The 21,815-nt window shown below is 41.4% G+C and overlaps 1 protein-coding gene across 2 annotated transcripts in view; it reads right to left on the bottom strand.

Moving 5' to 3' along the window:
• The window catches only part of polr3a (polymerase (RNA) III (DNA directed) polypeptide A), a 45,721-nt gene extending 38,490 nt beyond the window's left edge, over positions 1-7,231 (bottom strand). The window contains exons 1-11 of one of the 2 annotated variants that reach the window (XM_083786684.1): positions 7,027-7,231; positions 5,892-6,027; positions 5,507-5,644; positions 4,544-4,715; positions 4,272-4,426; positions 3,574-3,813; positions 2,933-3,095; positions 2,133-2,269; positions 1,831-1,934; positions 1,263-1,404; positions 912-1,052 (exon numbers count right to left, since the gene is read on the bottom strand). In XM_083786684.1, the coding sequence (XP_083642810.1) occupies positions 912-1,052; positions 1,263-1,404; positions 1,831-1,934; positions 2,133-2,269; positions 2,933-3,095; positions 3,574-3,813; positions 4,272-4,426; positions 4,544-4,715; positions 5,507-5,644; positions 5,892-6,027; positions 7,027-7,070 (1,572 nt within the window). In that variant the 5' untranslated portion in view covers positions 7,071-7,231. Of the gene's footprint in view, positions 1-911; positions 1,053-1,262; positions 1,405-1,830; positions 1,935-2,132; positions 2,270-2,932; positions 3,096-3,573; positions 3,814-4,271; positions 4,427-4,543; positions 4,716-5,506; positions 5,645-5,891; positions 6,028-7,026 lie in introns of those variants that run through there. The other variant, XM_083786683.1, reaches the window with a different exon arrangement.
• Between the last annotated feature and the right edge of the window lie 14,584 nt (positions 7,232-21,815).

The following is a 21,815-nucleotide window of genomic DNA, read 5'->3' as shown; positions in this document are numbered from 1 at the left end:
TTAGAAGGCCTGAGATCTTAATGGGTTTAAGTGGTTTAACTGTTGAACCCATAACTAGCCCATTCGGGACGGGAACCCCTTTTGGTGTTTTAAGCATTATGTTAGGCCTATACTTTAGAATACATAGCGCAGCACCGAGTGCAATTGTGAAAATGTGGCGCAAATTAAGCAATATTACACGAGAGGGCGTGGGTTAACGTGATTATTGCCACGACAGGGATGCGGTCTGGAACGAGACGAGAGACAACGTTTTTAACTCAACCCCCATCACCAGGAGGACCATGGGGCCCGTTGCACCAATACATAACTCACCCCCATCACCAGGAGGACCATGGGGCCCGTTGCACCAATACATAACTCACCCCCATCATCAGGAGGACCATGGGGCCTGTTGCACCAATACATAACTCACCCCCATCACCAGGAGGACCATGGGGCCCGTTGCACCAATACATAACTCATCCCCATCACCAGGAGGACCATGGGGCCCGTTGCACCAATACATAACTCACCCCCATCATCAGGAGGACCATGGGGCCCGTTGCACTAATACATAACTCACCCCCATCACCAGGAGGACCATGGGGCCCGTTGCACCAATACATAACTCACCCCCATCACCAGGAGGACCATGGGGCCCGTTGCACTAATACATAACTCACCCCCATCACCAGGAGGACCATGGGGCCCGTTGCACCAATACATAACTCACCCCCATCACCAGAAGGACCATGGGGCCCGTTGCACCAATACATAACTCACCCCCATCATCAGGAGGACCATGGGGCCCGTTGCACCAATACATAACTCACCCCCATCATCAGGAGGACCATGGGGCCCGTTGCACCAATACATAACTCACCCCCATCACCAGGAGGACCATGGGCCCGTTGCACCAATACATAACTCACCCCCATCAGCACCAGGGCCTCTGCCTTGGCCTCCTCCGTCTGCGGCAGGTGGAGGTTCATCTCGTCGCCGTCAAAGTCGGCGTTGTACGGTGTGCACACGCACTCGTTGAAGCGGAACGTCCTGTGAGGCTTCACTACGGCCTGTGGGGTTTGGGACACACCGATAATGAACAGTTCACTCTGGCCTGTGGGGTTTGGGACACACCAATGTTGATGTTGGCACAAAATACTTTTGAGACGGGGTCCACAGACAAATATTGGGGGTCCTTGTTTGAGAAGCACTACTCTAACAAACACAGAGGGAGGAGCTTACGATGTGGGCCATGATGCTGAGTTTGTGTAGAGACTTACGATGTGGGCCATGATGCTGAGTTTGTGCAGGGACGGCTGTCGGTTGAACAGCACGATGTCTCCATCGATCATGTGTCGCTCGACCACGTCGCCAAACCTCAGCTCCTGGGCCATCTTCTCGCGGTTGCCGTATTTCAGAAACCTAATAAAAAAAACAAGTCGATATAGTCCGGCAGCCAGGGTTGTGGCGTGGGAAATTTGGTATACTAGTCCTCCTTACCCGTTCTAATATATGAACACCAAATTAGGTACAGTGTGGGTAATGCAATGTTTAGATCACATTATTGTTTAGGAGGGAATTGTTAAGGGCTGTAGGGATGTGGAATGACCCGCGCGCGACCTGTCGTGAGCCAGTTAATCGAGGGGATGTTTTTGTTTTTTTATGAATTGTGTTTTATGACATGTAGGCTATTGTAACATTGTCCTTGGCTTTGACGTGCGAGTGACACTGTCACAGGACATGGCCACCTGTAACTCACCCACGCACCCCCCACCACAATGCGTGTGCTGGTCAATGCCTGTGTCAAAAAACAAAATTGAGCAATGCTTCATTCTATCAAAGGCTCACCGTTTCATTTGTGTGGAGCGCTGCTGGATGAAGTTGGCTCCAGGGTGGACGTCAGGGCCACTACGGACCAGTTTCCTCAGCATTTCCAGATTGGCTTTATTTACCTAGAAAGTTTAAACATAGAATCTATCAGAATCAGAATGTGAAATCGAGAGTTATGCATATAACTAAGGTTCTATGAATACCGGATGACCGCCAGAGGGCGGTGTTTTCAACACCTGGATACGCAGAACGGTAGAACAGCACCCACAGATTTAGATTGCATTTATTTAGTGTGTTCAGCGTGACAACAAGATACGTACTTTCTCTGGATAGGTCAGGATTTTGGCGACATGTATAGGCACAGCCACCTCGTCGATTCTCAGGTTAGGGTCTGGGGATATCACCGTTCTCCCGGAGAAGTCCACTCTCTTTCCAGAGAGGTTCCCTCTGAATCGCCCTGCAAATTGAGACAAAATAGAATTGTCCATAATATGTCAAACTATAATCCTTATTATGTCAATCTGGGAACCCATCTGCAAACTGTTTGGTCCTCTTCCGGTGGGGGCGCCTACGTTTTCATTCCCACTAATAACAACGTATACACGTTCTGAAAGCCCCTGCGGACAGATTAGCGCAGCTCGGAATCTGTTCTTGAGAGATTATTATTATATAGCTCCTTCTTTTTTCAACCCTTTATCACTGCCCACAGCTGTTTGATAATGGGGGAGGAGATGATTTCATGACGCCACTAGACCACAGTGATCACTTAGGATCAGTACGATTGTTTTCGAGTGATTGATCAAACGAAAACCCGGAAAACGACAGGATTAAGGTTGGCGATCATACGTTAATATTGGGACCGCGCTGCGACATGCTTGTGGTTATGTTTAGGTGAGGGTATGAGGCTTGTCATTTTCAGTAGGCTCCCAGCATGTCCAGTAGACCAATAAGATCGGTTAACGTGTCATCAACGCCAATCGCAACCAGTAGGCTCCAGACTACATGCAGTAGGTCCGATCGGCTAGGTAAGATCGGCGTAATAAGTAACCTACTGGGAATTATCGGTCGAAACGGCTCATCTTTCAGTCTACCGTCTCTGGACAAAATCCCAGGTCCATACCTTGTTTTCCCTTCAGCCTCTGGACGAAGCCACGGGTCCATTTCTTGGGGGCCATGTTGAGAGGGATTCCTGAGAGTTCGCTGTTGATGTAGAGAGCACACTGCAGCTGCAGGAAGTCCCAGTCCTCCATGATCATCTGGGTCTTTGCCCCCGTCATACGGTGCTGGGTGATGATACAGGCGTTAACATGAAAATCTGTATTTTCACGGGAGTGTGTGTGTGTGTGTGTTACAATTTACAATTTAGGCATTTAGCAGACGCTCTTCACAAAAGCATTTATCATAAAACATGCGTAAGCTAAGAAAGTAACAGTGGAATATCTATATTATGAGACTATACATATAAACTATATATATATACTACTATGCTATACATATGTACTATGGCGTGCTATGACTATATACAATGCAATTATAGTGCCGTCTACATAACATGCTATAAGTCTGTATCAGATGCTATCTAAGTGTTGTGTGCATGTGTGTACTATGGCCAAAAGTGGACGCTGTGATCACATGTGTGTGTGACTGTGTTTATGAGAGAGCACCAAACAGCATTAGAAAACCACCTCTTTTCTGAAATAAAAAATAAACAAAATATATTTATATACGGTATATAAAAATAAGCCTCCATGATCATCAGACCTTCTTGATGACGTCGTTGAGGAAGATGATCTCGGTGAGCTTCATGGTGAGGTCGTCCTCGTTGGTGCCAGACTTGAGGTCGCTGATGACCGAGGGCCGGATGCAGAGGGGCGGGACCAGCAGGCGCGTCAGGATCATGTCGGCCGGCTTCCCCGCCTCCGGGTTCATCAGCAGCAGCGGGACGTCCTCGGCGGGAATCCTCCGGAACATGTTCAGCACTATGAGAGGGTTCAGGTTCTCCTGGGGGATGGGACGACAACATCATGTTCAGCACTATGAGAGGGTTCAGGTTCTCCTGGGGGATGGGACGACAACATGTTCAGCACTATCAGAGGGTTCAGGTTCTCCTGGGGGATGGGACAACATGTTTAGCACTATGAGAGGATCAGGTTCTCCTGGGAGATGGGACGACATTGAACATGTTCGACATTGAAAATCTACTTTTAACATTGGCCCGGTTGCCCTCGTCACACCCAGCACCAGGATTAGTGTGCAAGGTCCCATAGGGCTCAATTTAAAGTAGATTTAATTATTACGTGCCTAGCAAGACTCTGAGAACATACAATGTAAGGAGTCTATTGCCTAAAATATGAACAAACTTGTTCCTCCTATTAGAAGTTGACAGTTTACCGTTTGACTGTTGAAATAAATGAAATGTCTGAAATGTGAAAGGAGTGTACAAATGCACATTAGTTTACCTGTGCCTTGCCGAGCAAACCTTCCACTTCCTTGTTGTGCTCTATGGCGAAGTCAAACGACTGGATGAACTCCGACACGAACGCATCCACCACCTTCTTGGTGGTTTTATACTTCTCGTGGAGGATCTTTAACAAGCCACACTTTTTCACCGGTCCTAAACGATCAATCACAGGGGAAGATGACTCCGACATTTTGAGCAATCACATAAGACAGGAGAAGACGTCGGTGTGAAATCTTTCAAATGCCCCAAAATATGCATTGTGTTGTTTACCATTGTAAGCGTTGCAGTTTAGACAGACTGTCCTTTTGCGGCATTTGTCGGAGATCTTTTTCTTCATGCCTCGCTTTTGGAGGTAGGCCAGGTTGGGCCTCTTCAAGATGTCCATGAATGCTAGTTTTTCAGACTTTGTCAGCATGATGTGGGAACATGTCTTACAGATCATCTAGTGAACACAACAGGGAGGTTATGGTTTAAATTATAGTTGCATTTGCAAGTAATGGTTAATTATAACTACTGTTATGCATGATGTCAATATTGTCTAGAACTCTCTTAAGAACGGACGCACACATCTGCAAATTTCCAGGCCGTTTAAAAATATAGTCTTAGGCATATACATACAATATAATAGGAACAAATTCAAACATTCAACATGAACAACAAAGCATACTGTAGGTAGGGCTGTCACAATTATTATATAATCGTCTAATCACAATTATCGTCATAATTGTCGAAATTTAAAAAAGCTGAAATTGCAGGTCTACAAGCTTACAACACGTCACTTTGTGGCACGTAAGCTTGTAGATCAGCTATTTCCCTAATTTTACATTTTCTCTGTATAAAATTAATAAATAATATGGCAGTAATTTCTTCGAATATTTAAGTTATTTGTCATATATCTGCCTTGTGCAATTTTCGATTAAGAGCCCTTAAAGGCAATCTGAAATTAAATATTTATTCATATGTTGCCCCAATGTTCAACAACCAAAACACAATTAAATCGTTTTATCATCGGTAATCGTGACAGCCCTGTTGTTAGATGTTTGGTGTTAGCCTCGCGTAGCCAGACATGCTATATACACAGTGCTACACAGAGCTTCCGTGCTAATATCTCTGAATGCTATATACACAGTGCTACACAGAGCTTCCGTGCTCCAGACTGTATGATGGAAGCATCTGGACATTGCGAGAGGCACCAGTCTGGCAACGCAAGACTAGTTTGGTGTTAATACTTGCCTGTAGGACTCCTATGATGGCTTTGAAGTATCCCACGTGGAAGCATGGCAGCTCCAGGTCCAGGTAGCCGTAATGTCCTAAACAATCTGCCAGGTTCTTAAAACACGTCTCACACGGCCGGTCTTTCTCACTGGTGCCCTGTAGTGGTGGAAAAAAAGTATGTAGACATATAGCAGTCTATAGTATATACTGATAGTTTCATTGTAGAGATATTCTACTGAAAGACAGATGTTATAGGTTCTTAGCTTTCTTATGATCCTTGCAACTTGATGACTCTGTATTTGATGTATTACCATGCTGTTCTTGCTTACTGGATTAAGAGTGCCTGCTAAATATGCTCATATACCGAACAGGTATGGACTAATGTATAGAAATCATGTCCCACCATGCGGTGGTCGAGCACCCCATAGGGCAGGGGGGTGTGCCGGGTGTCCTGGCTGTACAGGTTCTTGCTGACCACCTGGATGTGAGCCTGCTGCCGCATCTGCTCCGCAGACTTCATCCCAAAGCAGATGTGGCTTCTGTGGCATGTGGGAATAATTAGGACATATTAGAGACAATGGAATTAGGATAAAACTTCTGTGGTGTGTAGGAGTATAAATAGGATACAGAGACAATGGAATTAAGATAACTTCTGTTGTGCATAGGAATAGGACACAGAGACAATGGAATTAGGATCATATAAAGCATGTGGTTAACCAGCTCACTGAGCTCAGTGGCCTTGTGGTTAGAGTGTCCGCCCTGAAACTGGGAGGTTGGGGTTCGATCCCCGGCCGGGTCATACCAAAGACTATAAAAATGGGACCCAGTGCCTCCCTGCAGTTAGCCTGGCCCAGCCAGCGTGCTTGGAGCAAGCCCTGGAGAATATTGGTTCACTGATCAGAAGACCCCAATGCTCCACTCCCTGGTAGAAAACAGCAGAGTAAACTGACACTATAATATAGTGTCAGTTTACTCTGCTGTTTTCATACCATATATTATATGGTATGCGCATGCATAAAGGGAGTCGTGGAAAAGTGAGAGGCAAAGTGAGTTTAACATTGTTTAAAATATGCAATCAGACTTTTCTATCAAAACCAGAATGTATTATTTTTGCCACTCAGTAGGCGCTGGTTCATGCATAACACGCATGAACGTGTTATGCAAAAAATATGTAACGTGTTATGTAAAAAATATATTAAAATAAATAATAATAATAATAAGTTTGACTCCCTAGTACCATAATGGACTTCTTTAATTTATTTGAGGTATTAGGTAAAATAAAAAGCCTTAAACTGTCACTTTTCTGCAATCTGGGGACCCCCCAATATTAAAATAAATAAATAATGTCCTGACCCACAGGTTGAGAACCACAGGGGTTATCTGACCAAAGTAACTTGTGTACCGGTATGTCATTATATGTACAAGGACTTGTAGATCTGTTCTTGTCGGCAAGCGCCACCGTACTACAGCAGCCAATAAACTAACGTTATTGGCTTATAATTATCCATCTCATTGCTGCATGTGTTACGTTTACTCACATTTTCTTAGCCACGTCTGTCTCTCTGAACTGCTCCTTCACCATGTTTGCTGTCGCTGTGGCTTCGACACTAAACGGAGAAATTAACACTGCTTTATTTTTATTTATTAGTTTGGAAAACAATTGTCAGTCACTGTTTGTTTGTCACACATCGTTTCATTTCTCCTCCATGCTTTGCTAAAACGTCGCTACACCAGCAGCGCCATGTTGTGTGTTGATGGTGATGATGTCATGACTCATGAGGCACGTGATCAAACTAGCCTAAACCCCCATAGCCCAAAGGGACAGCCGTAAAGCAATAATAATAATAATAATAATTTAATAATGAACCAATCGGACATCGTATTTTTTTTGAAACATACTTTGTGGAGAGCAAACTAATCTTTAAGACTCAAGCCTATCACAGGGCGGCCATCCCTCCAGGCTATGGGATTCCAGACTAGCACAACGACAGTAACAAGTGTGCACCCAGGAGGTGCTGGCTCGAGCCTGGTGATTCGGTGCTGCCACCTAGCGGACAAGCTCTGTGCACATGGGCTACCCAGTACCCACCTCAAAAAAAGGTACAAAGGCAATTTAATATATAACAGAAATGCAATTCATATACGTGTAAATGGCTCAATTGAATAACAACATTGTTGTAATTTGCATCAGTTGAGTCCCAGTTTCAATGTATTGATTTATAAACAGTATATGCAGAATGAGTACCTTTAATTCAAATAAAAGTACAACTCAATACAAAAACTGTGGACACTATGATGAAGCATTACACTTGTTTACAATAAGACCCACCATTTTCAATTAATCACTGGCAGTGGCAGTGTTTTACCTATACTTGTGAGGACCTCTGTTGTCAATGTACCACAATGTATTATGGACTGCACATATATGTTTGAGCTGTAGCTCGACCACTTTAACTGTTTGTTCTGACCTGAAATCCTAAGCACTAAAGCAGTGCATTTAAGTTATGTTTATTGATTATTTAATATATTATGAAATGTTTATCCTGCTTAAATAGTTTCTCACATTTAATCCTGAGTAAGTCTGACTTATACTTATGTAATCTTATTTGATGCTTTAAGTATTATATGATATTCTAATTATTATGAATATGATTTCTTATTGCCAATCTTGAATATGAATTGAATGCTATTTAAGTATTTATTTAGTTTATTGGATATGTTTATAATTCCAAATATTGTATATTTTTGTTTACTTTGTACAGAACACTCCAGACACACCTGTGTTCACCACTGTCAGTCACTAACCTGAACTATTTCCGAGAGACACTCTTTCAGTGGACATGGTCATGGAAGGAGCAGAAAAAAACTGAATAAATAAAATGTACAATAAGAAGTTGTTTGTCTTCTTTGATGAATTGAACATGGTGGACCCTCTTGTAAACAAGTGTAATGCTTAATTGGGCCGTCCACTCACAGTTAAGTCTTTTGTATTGAGTTTGGGCTTGAAATGTACTGTAATTCTGTAAACTGTTAATATATATTTCAATCAATGTTGTGTTAGAAGACACATCGGCTGGTGTATATAGATGCTCCCTGCTAGAGCGCTCGCTCCAAGTGGTGGGCATGTGGTTCTTACTACTTTGCTATGATTTTATACCTGTCAACTACTGCCATCTACAGACCAATGGAAGGTAGTGCAGTTGTGCTGTGTTTTGTGTGACCGGTACGCTTCATATCATAATGCCCCCCTCCCACACTGGTCCTGCTGCCTATACAGTAGCTACATTAAAATACCACATGATGGAACATCGTAGAAAAACGCTCACTCTCAAAGCCCTAAATTACAAACTTTGTAGTTCTCAACCATGTTTTAGGGGGAATCAGGGCCCACTTGAAAATCCCCAAAGTGCATTTTCAGAGAATGTTAGGATCTTTGTTTTTATCTTGAAAATTTGTGCAAAACAAGATTACTGCCACTCAATTCGGCACACGTTCACACATGACACCCAAAATCAAATATGCCTGCACATTTCATTATCTTTGAATATTGTTTAAGGGGACATTTTAAACATTACTTCTGGGAGAAGATGGGCGTCCATGGGCATGGCTGAATTCATCAAGGGTCCTTTACATGAAAAGGCACTGGACTAGTTCAATAAACACTTGTAAATCTCTGGATAAGAATGTCTGAATATCTATATGTATACATATGGAAAAATGAAGGCAGTACGGTTAACAGTTGTTTAGTCAGTCAAACCTCAAGCCTGAAATAAAATTTCTAACTCAGACAGTGTAGACATTTTTCTACACTTGATATGGCAAATCTTCAGTTACTGGAAAGAGCAACTTTACATTTACATATATTATATTTCACAGTAAAACCAAAGAGAAGAAAATAAAGAGATGAAGCTTTATATATGAACATCATATAAAATGCATTATTTATTACACAACAAAAGATTAAAGCATTACTGTAAAATAAATAAATAATACTAGGACCCATCTCGTAGTGGTCTGTAGTCTGATAAGAACACATTCATGTGAAAATTACAAACAAAAGATTAAAGCATTACTGTACAAAAAAAAAATAATACTAGGACCCATCTCGTAGTGGTGTCTGTAGTCCGATAAGAACACATTCATGTGAAAATTACAAACAAAAGATTAAAGCATTACTGTAAAATAAATAAATAATACTAGGACCCATCTCGTAGTGGTGTCTGTCGTCCGATAAGAATACATTCATGTGAAAATGACATAAACAAAAGATTAAAGCATTACTGTAAAATAAATAAATAATACTAGGACCCATCTCGTAGTGGTGTCTGTCGTCCAATAAGAACACATTCATGTGTACTGACATAAACAAAAGATTAAAGCATTACTGTAAAATAAATAAATAATACTAGGACCCATCTCGTAGTGGTGTCTGTCGTCCGATAAGAACACATTCATGTGTACTGACATAAACAAAAGATTAAAGCATTACTGTAAAATAAATAAATAATACTAGGACCCATCTCGTAGTGGTGTCTGTCGTCCGATAAGAACACATTCATGTGTACTGACATAAACAAAAGATTAAAGCATTACTGTAAAATAAATAAATAATACTAGGACCCATCTCGTAGTGGTGTCTGTCGTCCGATAAGAACAAATAAATTAAATGACAAATAAATTAAAAGAAATATTCAAAAAATGAGTGCACGAGTAAAACGTCCAGAATACTGTCCATCAACGCCAATGATGCTGGAGAGCGGCGATTCTTTGGTAGGGTCTCTTGGCACTGATGCAGGCAGACGATGGTCCCTGTGCAGGTCCCTGAGAGGAAACATGTGTTCGTGTTAGTATCATGTCCATTGTCCAGCCTTTCTCAACTACAATACCTTGCCAATTAAAACCACAGGAATAAAGCATAGGGTAAGTTATGTCTCACCATACCTAAAGATACGTATTCAAAAAATATAAAGTCACAAAATGTTCAAAAATAATTATTAATTTATTCAACTACAACTCAACATTGTATTCTTGTTTTTATTTATTTTAATTTCATCAAGGAGGGAGCATACCAATATGTACATATTGTAAATAAGACTTGATAGTTACACAACTATAATACTCATCATGTGATATCTGATATGGCCATCACACTGTTTATACGTCGGTAAGCTCCCTCCTTAATGAAATGAAATTACAATAAGGATAATTGTTGTCACGACAACGGGAAGCAACGAGATAAATAAGACGTAAAGACATAAATAAGACGCCTAGGTCAGCCACAAGGCAGATTAAGATTGACATTGGTGATACTACTATACTAACACTGCTACGACTCAGTCCGACCCTCAAGAGCTGCTATTCTGCCCACAGAGCACTCTCTGCTTTATACTAAGACCCTAAAAAATTTGAGAACATTTTCTGATTTACACATTGTTGGAATACATCATTTGTGTAACTAGCAACTTAATATATGAATGTTTTGCCAACTCACCTTCCTCTTGCGGCTGTTTGGAGCTGTGTCCATGGGTTTGATGACCTTGGACTCCCTGCTGTTGGCGAAGTGGACGAAATCAATCTGTTGGAGAAAATGCAGTGATTTGTAACTCAAGCCGATTTCCTTCATAAATTAAACTAAATAAACGTAATCGTTTTAATTGGAGGTTAGTGTATACACATAGTACCATAATGTGTGTACACTTACCAGTGATATTGTTCATATCTATGGTCAATCACTTCAATTCAACAGGCAACACCGTTTTAAACTTTTTCACAATTACAACCTTTTCCCCCCCATGTCTCTGTTTGCAGCATAACCTCATTAACTAAATTCATAAACAAAATAGGTCAAGGATTCGGCAAAAATAGAAATTCTAAAGTCGCATTGGGAACTTGTAGATTCGCCAATTTTGGCTAAGAGTTTGCAGAGGGGAAAAGGGAGAGGGGAAAGTACAGCCAACTCCAGTCAACAACATAGGGCTTAAATAGTTAAAGGTTTGTTGAATGTGAGCTTAGTCTAATTTCTCTATTGTACAGATCTGTATCTGTAGTAAAGGTGCACTTACCATAAAGTGGTGTTTGGCTGGTGGTGGCCTTTGTCCCTGGCAGGCTACTCCTTGGCCGCATTCACCATGGCACGGTTTTCCTCTCCTTCCCTCGCACACGCTCAATTTGGGCCTAAAATTGGCAGCCGTGCTTTGCGAGATCTTCTGCTGGAGGACGTGCCGCATACTCCTGCAAAAAGAGTGAGATGGGAATAAGGAGATTAAGCATGAACTCCAGTAAATAAACAACAAGGTAAATACTAGTCACATCAAGAGTGCAGAGAGAGCACTGTATGCCTCAAAGAAACTAGGATTCCAGGTAAACAATGAATCTATATGTCTAAACAACATTCTTCAACATTTGTGGTCAAGAAAAAAAAATTATAAACACAAAACCATGAGAACAAGTGATGAATACATACTTGAACAAAGCAGAAGATCCAGGTCCTTCCGTCTTGGCCACGGGCACGGTGTCCCTCTTCCTGGTGGTGGTGGTGAGTTGCCTAGGGGGTAGCCTCGATACCCAGGCTTTCCTAGGGGGAGGAGCTACAGGGGAGTCAGTTTCCGTGTCTGAGTCATCTGTCAAACACGGAAACCAACTCACCTGTGGCTCTTTGGGTCCTTCTCTCTGTGAGGCCTTCACTGGCACCCCCTTCAGTATCACCCTGGAATTCTTGGGGTCATCGATGCATTTCCAGGTCCAGTTGTCTAGGTCCAGGTCCTGTGTGAGGAAATGTAGACAATTGTAACTTGAGATAATTTCCTTCAATAAATGTAAATACAGGAAATTGAAGTCCTTTGAATTTTCTTATAGACAAAATTATGTAGACTTCCCAAAATAGGCAGTAAGCTCACACTCACTGTGAGATTGTAGATCGGCTATTGTTTGAATATACAAAATTGTAGTGGAGTAAAAAAGTACAATATCTGGCTGTGTAGTGGAGCAGAAGTATTAAGCTATTGAAAAATGGACACACTCAAGTAAAGTGAGAAACAGAAATCTAGTGTACTAGTTTTCCACCATGTACATACCGGTACTGGAAGGTGCTCGGTCCTCTTCAGAACCATCCTGATTGCCTGGGGGTTGTTGGGGTCCTGGATCAGAGCCGAAGTCCAGGTGAAGCTGGCAGCTGCAGCATCCTGTGGGAGACATTTGTTAGTTAAGCTAATTTCCTTCATACATTGAAGTGCAAGAAATATTGAATCGATAATTTAATTGAGGATTCAAAAGTTTCGAAAATAGCAGATCTACAAGCTCGAAACGCACTTGCAGATCTGTTATTTTAGATACTATTGTGACTCGCAGGACACTGCCAGAGGCACCAAGAGCTCCCAGCCAGCAGACTGGTGCTGTGGGAACCAACACATGGGCACCGGTCACGAGGACGTCCCATACTAACATGTACTCAAGAAAGATGCACGAGCGCAAAGCACCAACGAGCTGGCCGGATGTATGGAGAACCGGGATGACTGGAGGCGACGATGGAGGGCTCCAGTCTGAGGACGACCTAGAGAGAGTGACGTGAAAATTTAATTGAGGATTCAAAAGTTTCAAAAATAGTAGATCTACAAGCTTGAATCGCACTTGCTGATCAAGTAGGGCATTAATTTACGATAAACACAAAAAGTATATATATTACATATATATATATATATATAATATATATAATTTAAATTTTTTAACAATTGATTTGAATAATATATAAATGACACTTAGCCAGGAGCCACTGCTCCTTAACGTGGAAGAGCTTCATGGCATGCATCCAGTACAGATGCTTCCTCTGGTCATCTCATCATGGGTGCTTGGATCCATATATATCCCCTGGATGGCCTTAAATTGGAACCCCTTGGGAACCCCCAGGAATGGATTAAGTGGCTATTAATGCTGCCAGGCAAAGGGAAGTCTGGAACTCTCTGCTGGAACTGTTGCCCCTGAACCAAACTCAAGTGGTTGAAGATGTATAAAAAGATTATGCACTGCAGCCAGTTAGTTCTTACACAGTAAAGTAAACATCATCAGTGTTCATTTGTCCGTTTGTAACTCTGAACGGTCCCCACTGCTCCAGCACAATATAGTATAAAATAAATCAGTTATTTTAGCTTATTAAAAACAGCCGATGTACTTACAAGCTCACAATGTGTCACGAATCATGCGAGGCATTTTGTGAGCATGTGGATCTGCCATTTTCAACAAATCTTGAGAAAAACATTTTATTAACACAAATATTGTAAAATATGGGAAATCTGGGATCTACCCGACAATATTTTCGCGTGGGTGTCTGTATCGTATTCGTAGCGACACGACATTATTACACGACACGACAGATATTAATCTGGGTGTCGTTGAATTGGACATAGTCATACTATCTGATGATGAGAACCTAACGGTAAATAGTGGCCGCACTGGCTGGTAGGCCTACAACCCCGGTTGAAACCATTGCAACTAGGCGAGAGTCAGCAAACCGTTAACATTTGGGTACCTTATATTTGAACCGGTCCAGTTGGCTAAATTTGTACAATATCAGAGTTAAATGAACACGAGTAGAGCAACTTGTTAATTGTTCGGTCCGCAGTACAATTTAAAAACGACTCCCATGTCCCATTATTACAATTCACCGTGTAATTGTATGCATTTAGAAACGGACGGTTTTCAAAATTTCATTTATCAAGTATACATTTCAAATGGCCGAAAACTACACGGACCAGTATCCACAGGCACAGTGCAAGTGCAAACTTACTAACTCAAAATAATCAATCCTAAACAAACGACATCGAAATAAAACAATGCTACACATTAATTAACTATTTCAAATCAGGGCCTAAACCTAAACAAACCGACCGTCTGTCTAAACTACCCGTTCTCTAATTTTATTTTACATAATTACAAGTTTACAGTACATATATTATTAAATGTTAACATACCATCTCCATTGCCTCAGCAGGTAACGTTGTACGTTGATCTTGAAGAAGTAGTAGTCTCTTGAAGAAGCTAACTGTCTGTCTGTGGTTGTGACTCAACAAACGTCCGCTCAGTCAGAAGGTCAGTCAGTGAGTGAAGAGAATGAAGACAGGTTGATATTACATTAACGTGATCTCAGACACCTGCCGTCCGGTTGGCTCTTTTGAATATGAACTCGCGTTGCCATTGGATAAGCGACGCTCTCGACGCTCGGCCCCGCTCTGATTGGTCAGTCAAATCAGAAACCGACATTTCGCGAGAACGTACGAGACCGGACGAGAGGGAGAACAGACATACAAGCTCACAGTGCGTCACACCTGCAGCCCGTTGTGGGTTTGCAGATTTGCGGTTGTCGTAGCATGCTAGGCTACCGCTAGCTAATATTGTATTCATAGGAGACCCTTTTTTACCGTATAGTTTCCCCCCGCCGGATACTGCTAGTAGGGGGCTATGACGTTTTTTTTTTTTTAATGCGACACACTATTATTTCCCCATAATGCACAGAGTGGTACTGTTCAACTGATGGCAGACCGTCACACACAACAGCTGAGACGACTGAACCGAACTTAGAGAAGATAATTATTAGCCGTAGGATTAAAATGTGTGTGTCCATTTTGGAACGTGGGCTAGCCGTGCAGCAGCTCCCTATAGACCACACCATCTACGGAATTCATACCAATTGGAAGAAAAACAAATGGACCAAACAAGTCAAGATCTACCAGCAAGAGGCGTGTGGGTGTGTGTGTGTGTGTGTGTGTGTGTGTGTGTGTGCGTGCGTGCGTGTGTGTGTGTGTGTGTGTAATCCACGCGCACGCACGGCGCACGCAAGTGTGTGACACAGACACATGACTAGCAATAGCACATATTTAATAGGTGTCATTTACTTGAGTTGAAGAATGCGTAATTTTGTCACATCTTCAGTGTTGTCAGACTCTGAATCACTCTGAAAGTAGCCTCGGAAACCCAGACGTTTTATTTCCTGGAAGAAAGAACTCTGAAAGTGACGTTTGTAAGTTGTGAGTCATAGTTGTTGAACAAATTGATGGTGATCCTCGATTCCTCACTGTTGGTAACGCTGTAACTGGCCAATGTGAAAAGGGTGGGATATTTATTCCTCAGCCTAGTATGAAAGTCTGTGAAAGATTCCACGTAAATTGCACACTGCCTTCATGATTTGAGTCATTTTCAAAAATCCACCTGTTGGTGGCGCTCCTGTTCTCCTGTTGAAGTAGACCACTGGCCTATGAAATAATGCAGCACCAATGTGAACTTCCACCTTTGAGTCATAAATGAGGGAGATACTGAACTTTATTATCTCTAGGCAGTACTGTAGACTGTACTGTATTGTCAGTGGTGGAAGAAGTACTCAGATATTTTACTTAAAGTAAAAGTAGCAATAATACCACAATGTAAAAACACAAAAAAGTAATGGTAATGAAAATATACTTAAAATAACAAAAGTAAAAGTAGGCTATTAAAATGTTTGAAAATAGCTACTAACAAGCTCACAACACTTGTGAGCAAGTAGATCGGCTATATATGTTCAAATAGCCTTGGTATGAGCTAAAGTTGTTAATGTATGTTATGATCATTTATATCTGCAAATTAAGTAAGTAGTAGTAGTAAACTATAAAGTTCTCAAATAATTGTAGTGGAGTAAAGGGGAAATATTTGCCTCTGAGATGTTGTGTGGCGTTGTATGAGTATGGGCTGTCAATCAGACAGGACTTGAGTTCAAGTCCGTTGCTCTCCCCTTGTCCCCCATATACGGGGACTAGGTTGGTGGAGGGTGTGTAGAGCCCAGGATCACATTAGATGATTGACACAGGGGTGAAAAATGGGTTACAAAATCGTGGGATAAAAAATATATATAAAAAAAAATCAGACAGGACTTTTCTGTTTGGACGTATGGGCTGTCAATCAGATAGGAAGACATAGGCTGAAATTGGCAGATCTACAAGCTTACTTTGTGCGCTTGTAGATCTGCTACAAGTTTCAGTCATCGCACCTTAGTTTTTATTTTGTCATGGCTTCCAGTTCCCACCTGATGTCATGTGGGACTCAGTGGGAGTTCAGATCCAGGACGTACTGAATAACTGCTTTAGCTTGCATTCAGTAGGACTCAAGTCTACAAACAGGTCATCTTCTTTGTATCCTCCAAAGAGGATGACACGATTTCCCACCGTGCAACAGCACATTCTGAACGTTGGTTTCGGGACAGAGACAGGGACAAAGGAATATTTGTGCCTGTTATTTGTGGCACAGGGGGCTCGCAAGCGAAGGCCGGATGGGAGAAGGTTGTAGGCTACTCTCCATTTATTGGGTGAGCAGCATCAGATCGAATACACAGAGCTTTGTTGAGCACCTGTTTCTTAAAGATATGTTCTAATCTAGGCTGTGTTCATTTGTGAGGTCTCTGTGGGTCTGGGCACACCTTAGATTCCATGCACGGACAGAAGAAGCTGCCTTTTGCGTCATCTCCGGGTTTAGACAGCTGGTGGATGAATGGAAATGAAGCTCCAACCACACGGCAGATTTCCGCGTCGGCCAGATTCCCGGAAAAGCTTTCCCCAGCGGCATTCTGCCGCGTGGGTGGAGCTTCATTTCCATCCACCAGCTGTCTAAACCTGGAAATTACGCAAAAGACAGATTCCTTTGGCCGCGCATGGAAGCTCAAGTGTGCCCAGGCTGTAGGCCTATGTCAAACTGATGCTGTTGTCGTCGCCGGTGTAGGCTCCACCCCCAAATACAAACATCTTTGTCCTGATGATGGTGGCAGAGTGAGCTTCTATAGCAGGCGGTTCGGGGCCTCCGGTGTTAATCAAAGCTCAGACCATTGTGGTCGTGTCCAACTTGTAGATGTCACTAGTCCGTCCAGTCTGGGTTCAAATAAACCTCCATGGATATACATGACCTTTATTCTGCACCACCATTTGATCGATGAGATTTAGCCTCGCAGACCCAAAACGAAATAATATTTTGTTGTCGTTGGATAAGATTTTGTAGGACACGATCACAATTCCATGTAGTATTGACGAGGTACCATAAGGAAAGATGACAGGCAAACGTTGATAAAAAAAAACTATTCTCATACATTATCGATATTGTGTAGACAGTAGTCTCAGTCTGTCTTTGTTGCTGTAAATTGTAAAGCAACTCCCCATGTATACAACAAAATTATTGTCTGATCTATCGCCGCCCTCTAGAGGATCACACTGCTTTCTGCATCACTTTGGTACAGTTGATCACTTGATTTACAGTATAATTATATTATTAAAAAATACAATAAGCCAGCTAGCTGCCATCAGTCGGTTTCAGTTTTCACCTGATGCAGTGACGTCATAGGCATGTTAACATATGATTTAAATCGTGTATTTCATTCAGTAATCCATAAATCGTTGTTTCACTTTTTGTGCAGAATTACTGTATGTTTTAGGGTAGCCTATGTATAGGCTAATGGATATAGCTATGGCCTGCGTAGTGTACAGAAATATACAGACTTTTGAATAGTTAAAAAAAAAAAAGTATTTTGATTATAGTCAAAATTAGTTATCATTTAATTGTACATTGGACATTTATTGTAAATCACAATTATTTTGGTCACAATAATGGTGACATGAAATGTTCATATTGTCCCATCCCTAGTGTTGACCTTTTGATGTACAAAACACAAGACCACAGTGGCATACAGGTGTCATCTGAATACATATTTATTAGATAAATATTAGGTTGTCACATCATCTAACTACATACAATTCTGCAAGACTAAAAATCACAATTAGTTCCTTTATTTTCTGACCAGTTTTTTAGAATATGAAATGATTGTACATACAATGTACAAACATACAGGACAATGGCCACGTTGCATGGATCATCTTAGATTGTACCATTTTGTCTTTTCTCTCCATCTGTTCGTGATATCAAAAAATTGTACAAACTTTTGGGTATAATCTGCAGGACAAGAAAGATGCCGATCTTTCTCCCCCAACCTTCCAAGCGTCACCCCTGCCCCCCCCCCTGCCCCCCATATTTCATTTGAAAACATTTCTTCTGCTCTTTTTTTTTTTTTTTTACTCGATCGCCTCAGAGTATGCAGGTGAGACTAGAACACTATAGGCTAAATATCATATGTAAAACATAGCTGTCCCATTTCGTCGCCCGAACAAAAAGAGGGTCAAAAGTATTATTTCAGAGGAGGAAGAGGGTGGGGGGGGGGGGGGGGGGGTGTCAAAATGCTGAGAGATAATCCACAGACAGACGCTAAACTATAACCAGGATCATGTTCCATATTCAGCCACTTCCAGTAGAGGGGTTGCAAGCTTTTTATTATTCTGAAATGACAATGCACATTCCCAGGGAAAATGAATACATTTCTGTTCACATGTCTCTATGTTCATTTACATATATACAGACATCCATGGGACATTTTGCCCACTTTGACCTAGCCTCAACCCTAAAAGATCTTTTTCTAGGCCAGAATAGGTGCACGTGCCCTTTTCCTATCATTTTTTCCTTTTTTTTTCCTTTTCTGTTTTTTCCTTCAAAAAAAAAAAAGAAGAAAAGAAAAAAAAAAGGTTATTTTCCCCCAGAGAAATGGCCCTTTATCATGATTGTGCAACTACAGTTTTCGGAGGGGGTGCTGCCTAATACACAAAACTGGCTCATATGTAAATTAGAACAAAATGAAATGATAGCAATCCCCACGGGATCGATCGCAAATGAAAAGAAATAACGTGGCAGTGAGTGTGTTCAAAGAGAGACGCTTGATTTCAATGACACTCTGTTGATATCTACGTATCTGTGATTCAAATATGTAACACATATATCACTGTTTTGTAATGGAATAAATCATATTTCTAATACATAATGGAGTTTAAAATAATGCGTACATACTGTATAATCAAGATGTTTTAATCAGCACATTGCTACAATCGAAGGAAATTATATTTCTAGCCTTAACAGTTTAATAATAAAGAAAACCGATAGAAAATAATTTACTGAAAGAAAATTTAAAGAAAATAAATGGGATAAAAACAAGGTATGGTCTCAAGCTTTTAAAAAAAGCCAAATTTGCAGTAACAAAAATAATATCATGGATTTATTTAAAATAAGGTTGTGATATAACTTTAAAATACCACGTGTGTACTATTGACAATTAGCAACAACTATGATATTCACAAGGTTTGACTGATTACATAGGGAGGCGGCGCATACCACAGCTTCTGTTTGTTTTGACAGATGAAATCTTAAAATTCATAATCAATATGCATGGAGAGACAGGAGGGGATCATCATCTTTCAGCCTGATAGACCGCGTTTAATGAAAAACATTTGCTTAATTGGAAAAACGTAAAAAAGGGTCATTTATACTCCAGTGTCGTTGCCCAAAAAAAGAGCTGCTCTTCAGTGGTGTCTGAGGGGGGGGGGGGGGGGGGGGTGTCATGGGATCGATCACACATGAAAATAAATATTGTGGCAGTGAGATAGATGAATACATATCCATCTAAGGGCCCTTGACATGAAGATGTTTGAGACTGCGTTACGTCCTTTAACCCATTTTGGGTTATGCTTTAGCTATTGAAAAATAGCAGATCTACAAGCTCATAGCTCAGAGCTTGTAGGTCTGCTATTTTTGAAAGATCGAAGAACGACTGACATGGAAACATAGCTTTTTCAGAAAACTGTCAGGATTTAGAAGACATTTTTTTAATCGTTCCCAGGTCAAAAATGGGTTAACTGCCTGTCAGGTATAAAAAGTCCATGTGTTGGTCCTCAGTGCATGTGTGGTGTCATGGGGAGGAGATACACCCTCCAACATGACCAACTGTGGGGGTCAGCGCTCAGCAGTGACAGGGGCTACAGTAGCATGTGGAGAAATTGGGAATGGGCATAATAATTATCGGGAGAAAAGAGAATAGAAAAAGGAAAAACTAAAACGCACTGCAGGTTAAACTGAAGATCGGCTCTGTTCAGAAAGCGACACTGTGATATATATATATATATATATATATATATATATAGAGAGTATAAATGAACCACTCTAAAGCCCCACGTCGTGCAAAAAATAGCCAACCTACAAGCTCCGCCGCGACACATTGTGTGTGTAGATCGGCTGTTTTTGAACATTTTGGAAAATCTTCACCACCACATAATTCAATAAATAATGTCAGGTTGAAAGTGGTAGAGTTTAAGACAGAGGGACATATGTCGCTCTTTCTTAAACCGCAGATCCTAACTGAGCGTCTGACGGGGGTTAGTGTGAATAGAAAGCACAATGATGAACAGTAGCTTATTACGAGACCTTTTGGATTAGCTTGCCCAGAGAGAAGACGCCAGTTGTTTGTACAAAAGATGGAGTTTGGGAGGACACGCGGTTATAACCACTTAAACCATCTATACTTAGTAAACTAATACTTAAGCTCTGTACCCCCTCCCCCCCCCCCTCTACACCTAATATCTTGGGATGAAAAGAGCCGATTTACAAGCTCACGACGTGTCGCAACGCGACACACAGTGTGCTCGTAGATGGGCTGTTTTTCGCAGAATGTTCGCCCCGGGATAGGGCCGTTCGTTCGTGTAGTTACGGTTTTAGAGTCAACCAATCGGAGAAACGTTATCAAGATGATACAAAAATATTCACAATGATATTTACAGTACAATAGCTTTTCTTTAAAAATAATACATTTTGCATACTGAACAGCACTCTTCTGAAAAAGTGAGAAAAAAAAAGATAACACAAAACAAGAAAACGTGGCAAAAAAAAGTCTGCTCCAATACTGCTTTAAAACCAAATCTTTAGAACAGTATTGATGGATAAACTGTCTTCTACATCAATTCAATTACCTCCAATCACACACATGCGCGCGCACACACACACACACACACACACACACACACACGCACACACACACGCACACGCACACACACGCACACACATTCAAGGCAAACACACATCCATTCATCCTCTCCACTCCACTCCACTCACTCTCCCCTAAGCGGTTATGTTTGTGTTGTGAGTTGCGACAGGGGGCTACTACAATTAGGCTTCACTTTGGTGATGGTTGTTGAGCAGTTTGCCAAGGACGTTACAGACAGTTACATTTGCAGCAACAAAAAAAAGAAGGAAAGGAAAGGAAAACAGAAATCAGAAAAACAAGAGGGGTTGGGGTGGGGGGGGGGGGAGAAACATAAATATGACGTCTCCAGCTAATACATACTACATGTACTACTGGTTTCAGCATTATCCCTTCACTGTTAGTGTTAAATAAATCAGACAGAAATGAAAAACAAACAAACAAACGAACAAAAACAATCAAAGATCTGTGGAA

The sequence above is a fragment of the Protomyctophum parallelum genome (genome assembly GCF_964188405.1).
Source record: "Protomyctophum parallelum genome assembly, chromosome: 17".
Taxonomy (NCBI): Eukaryota; Metazoa; Chordata; class Actinopteri; order Myctophiformes; family Myctophidae; genus Protomyctophum; species Protomyctophum parallelum.
This window is presented reverse-complemented; position numbering and strand designations above follow the sequence as displayed.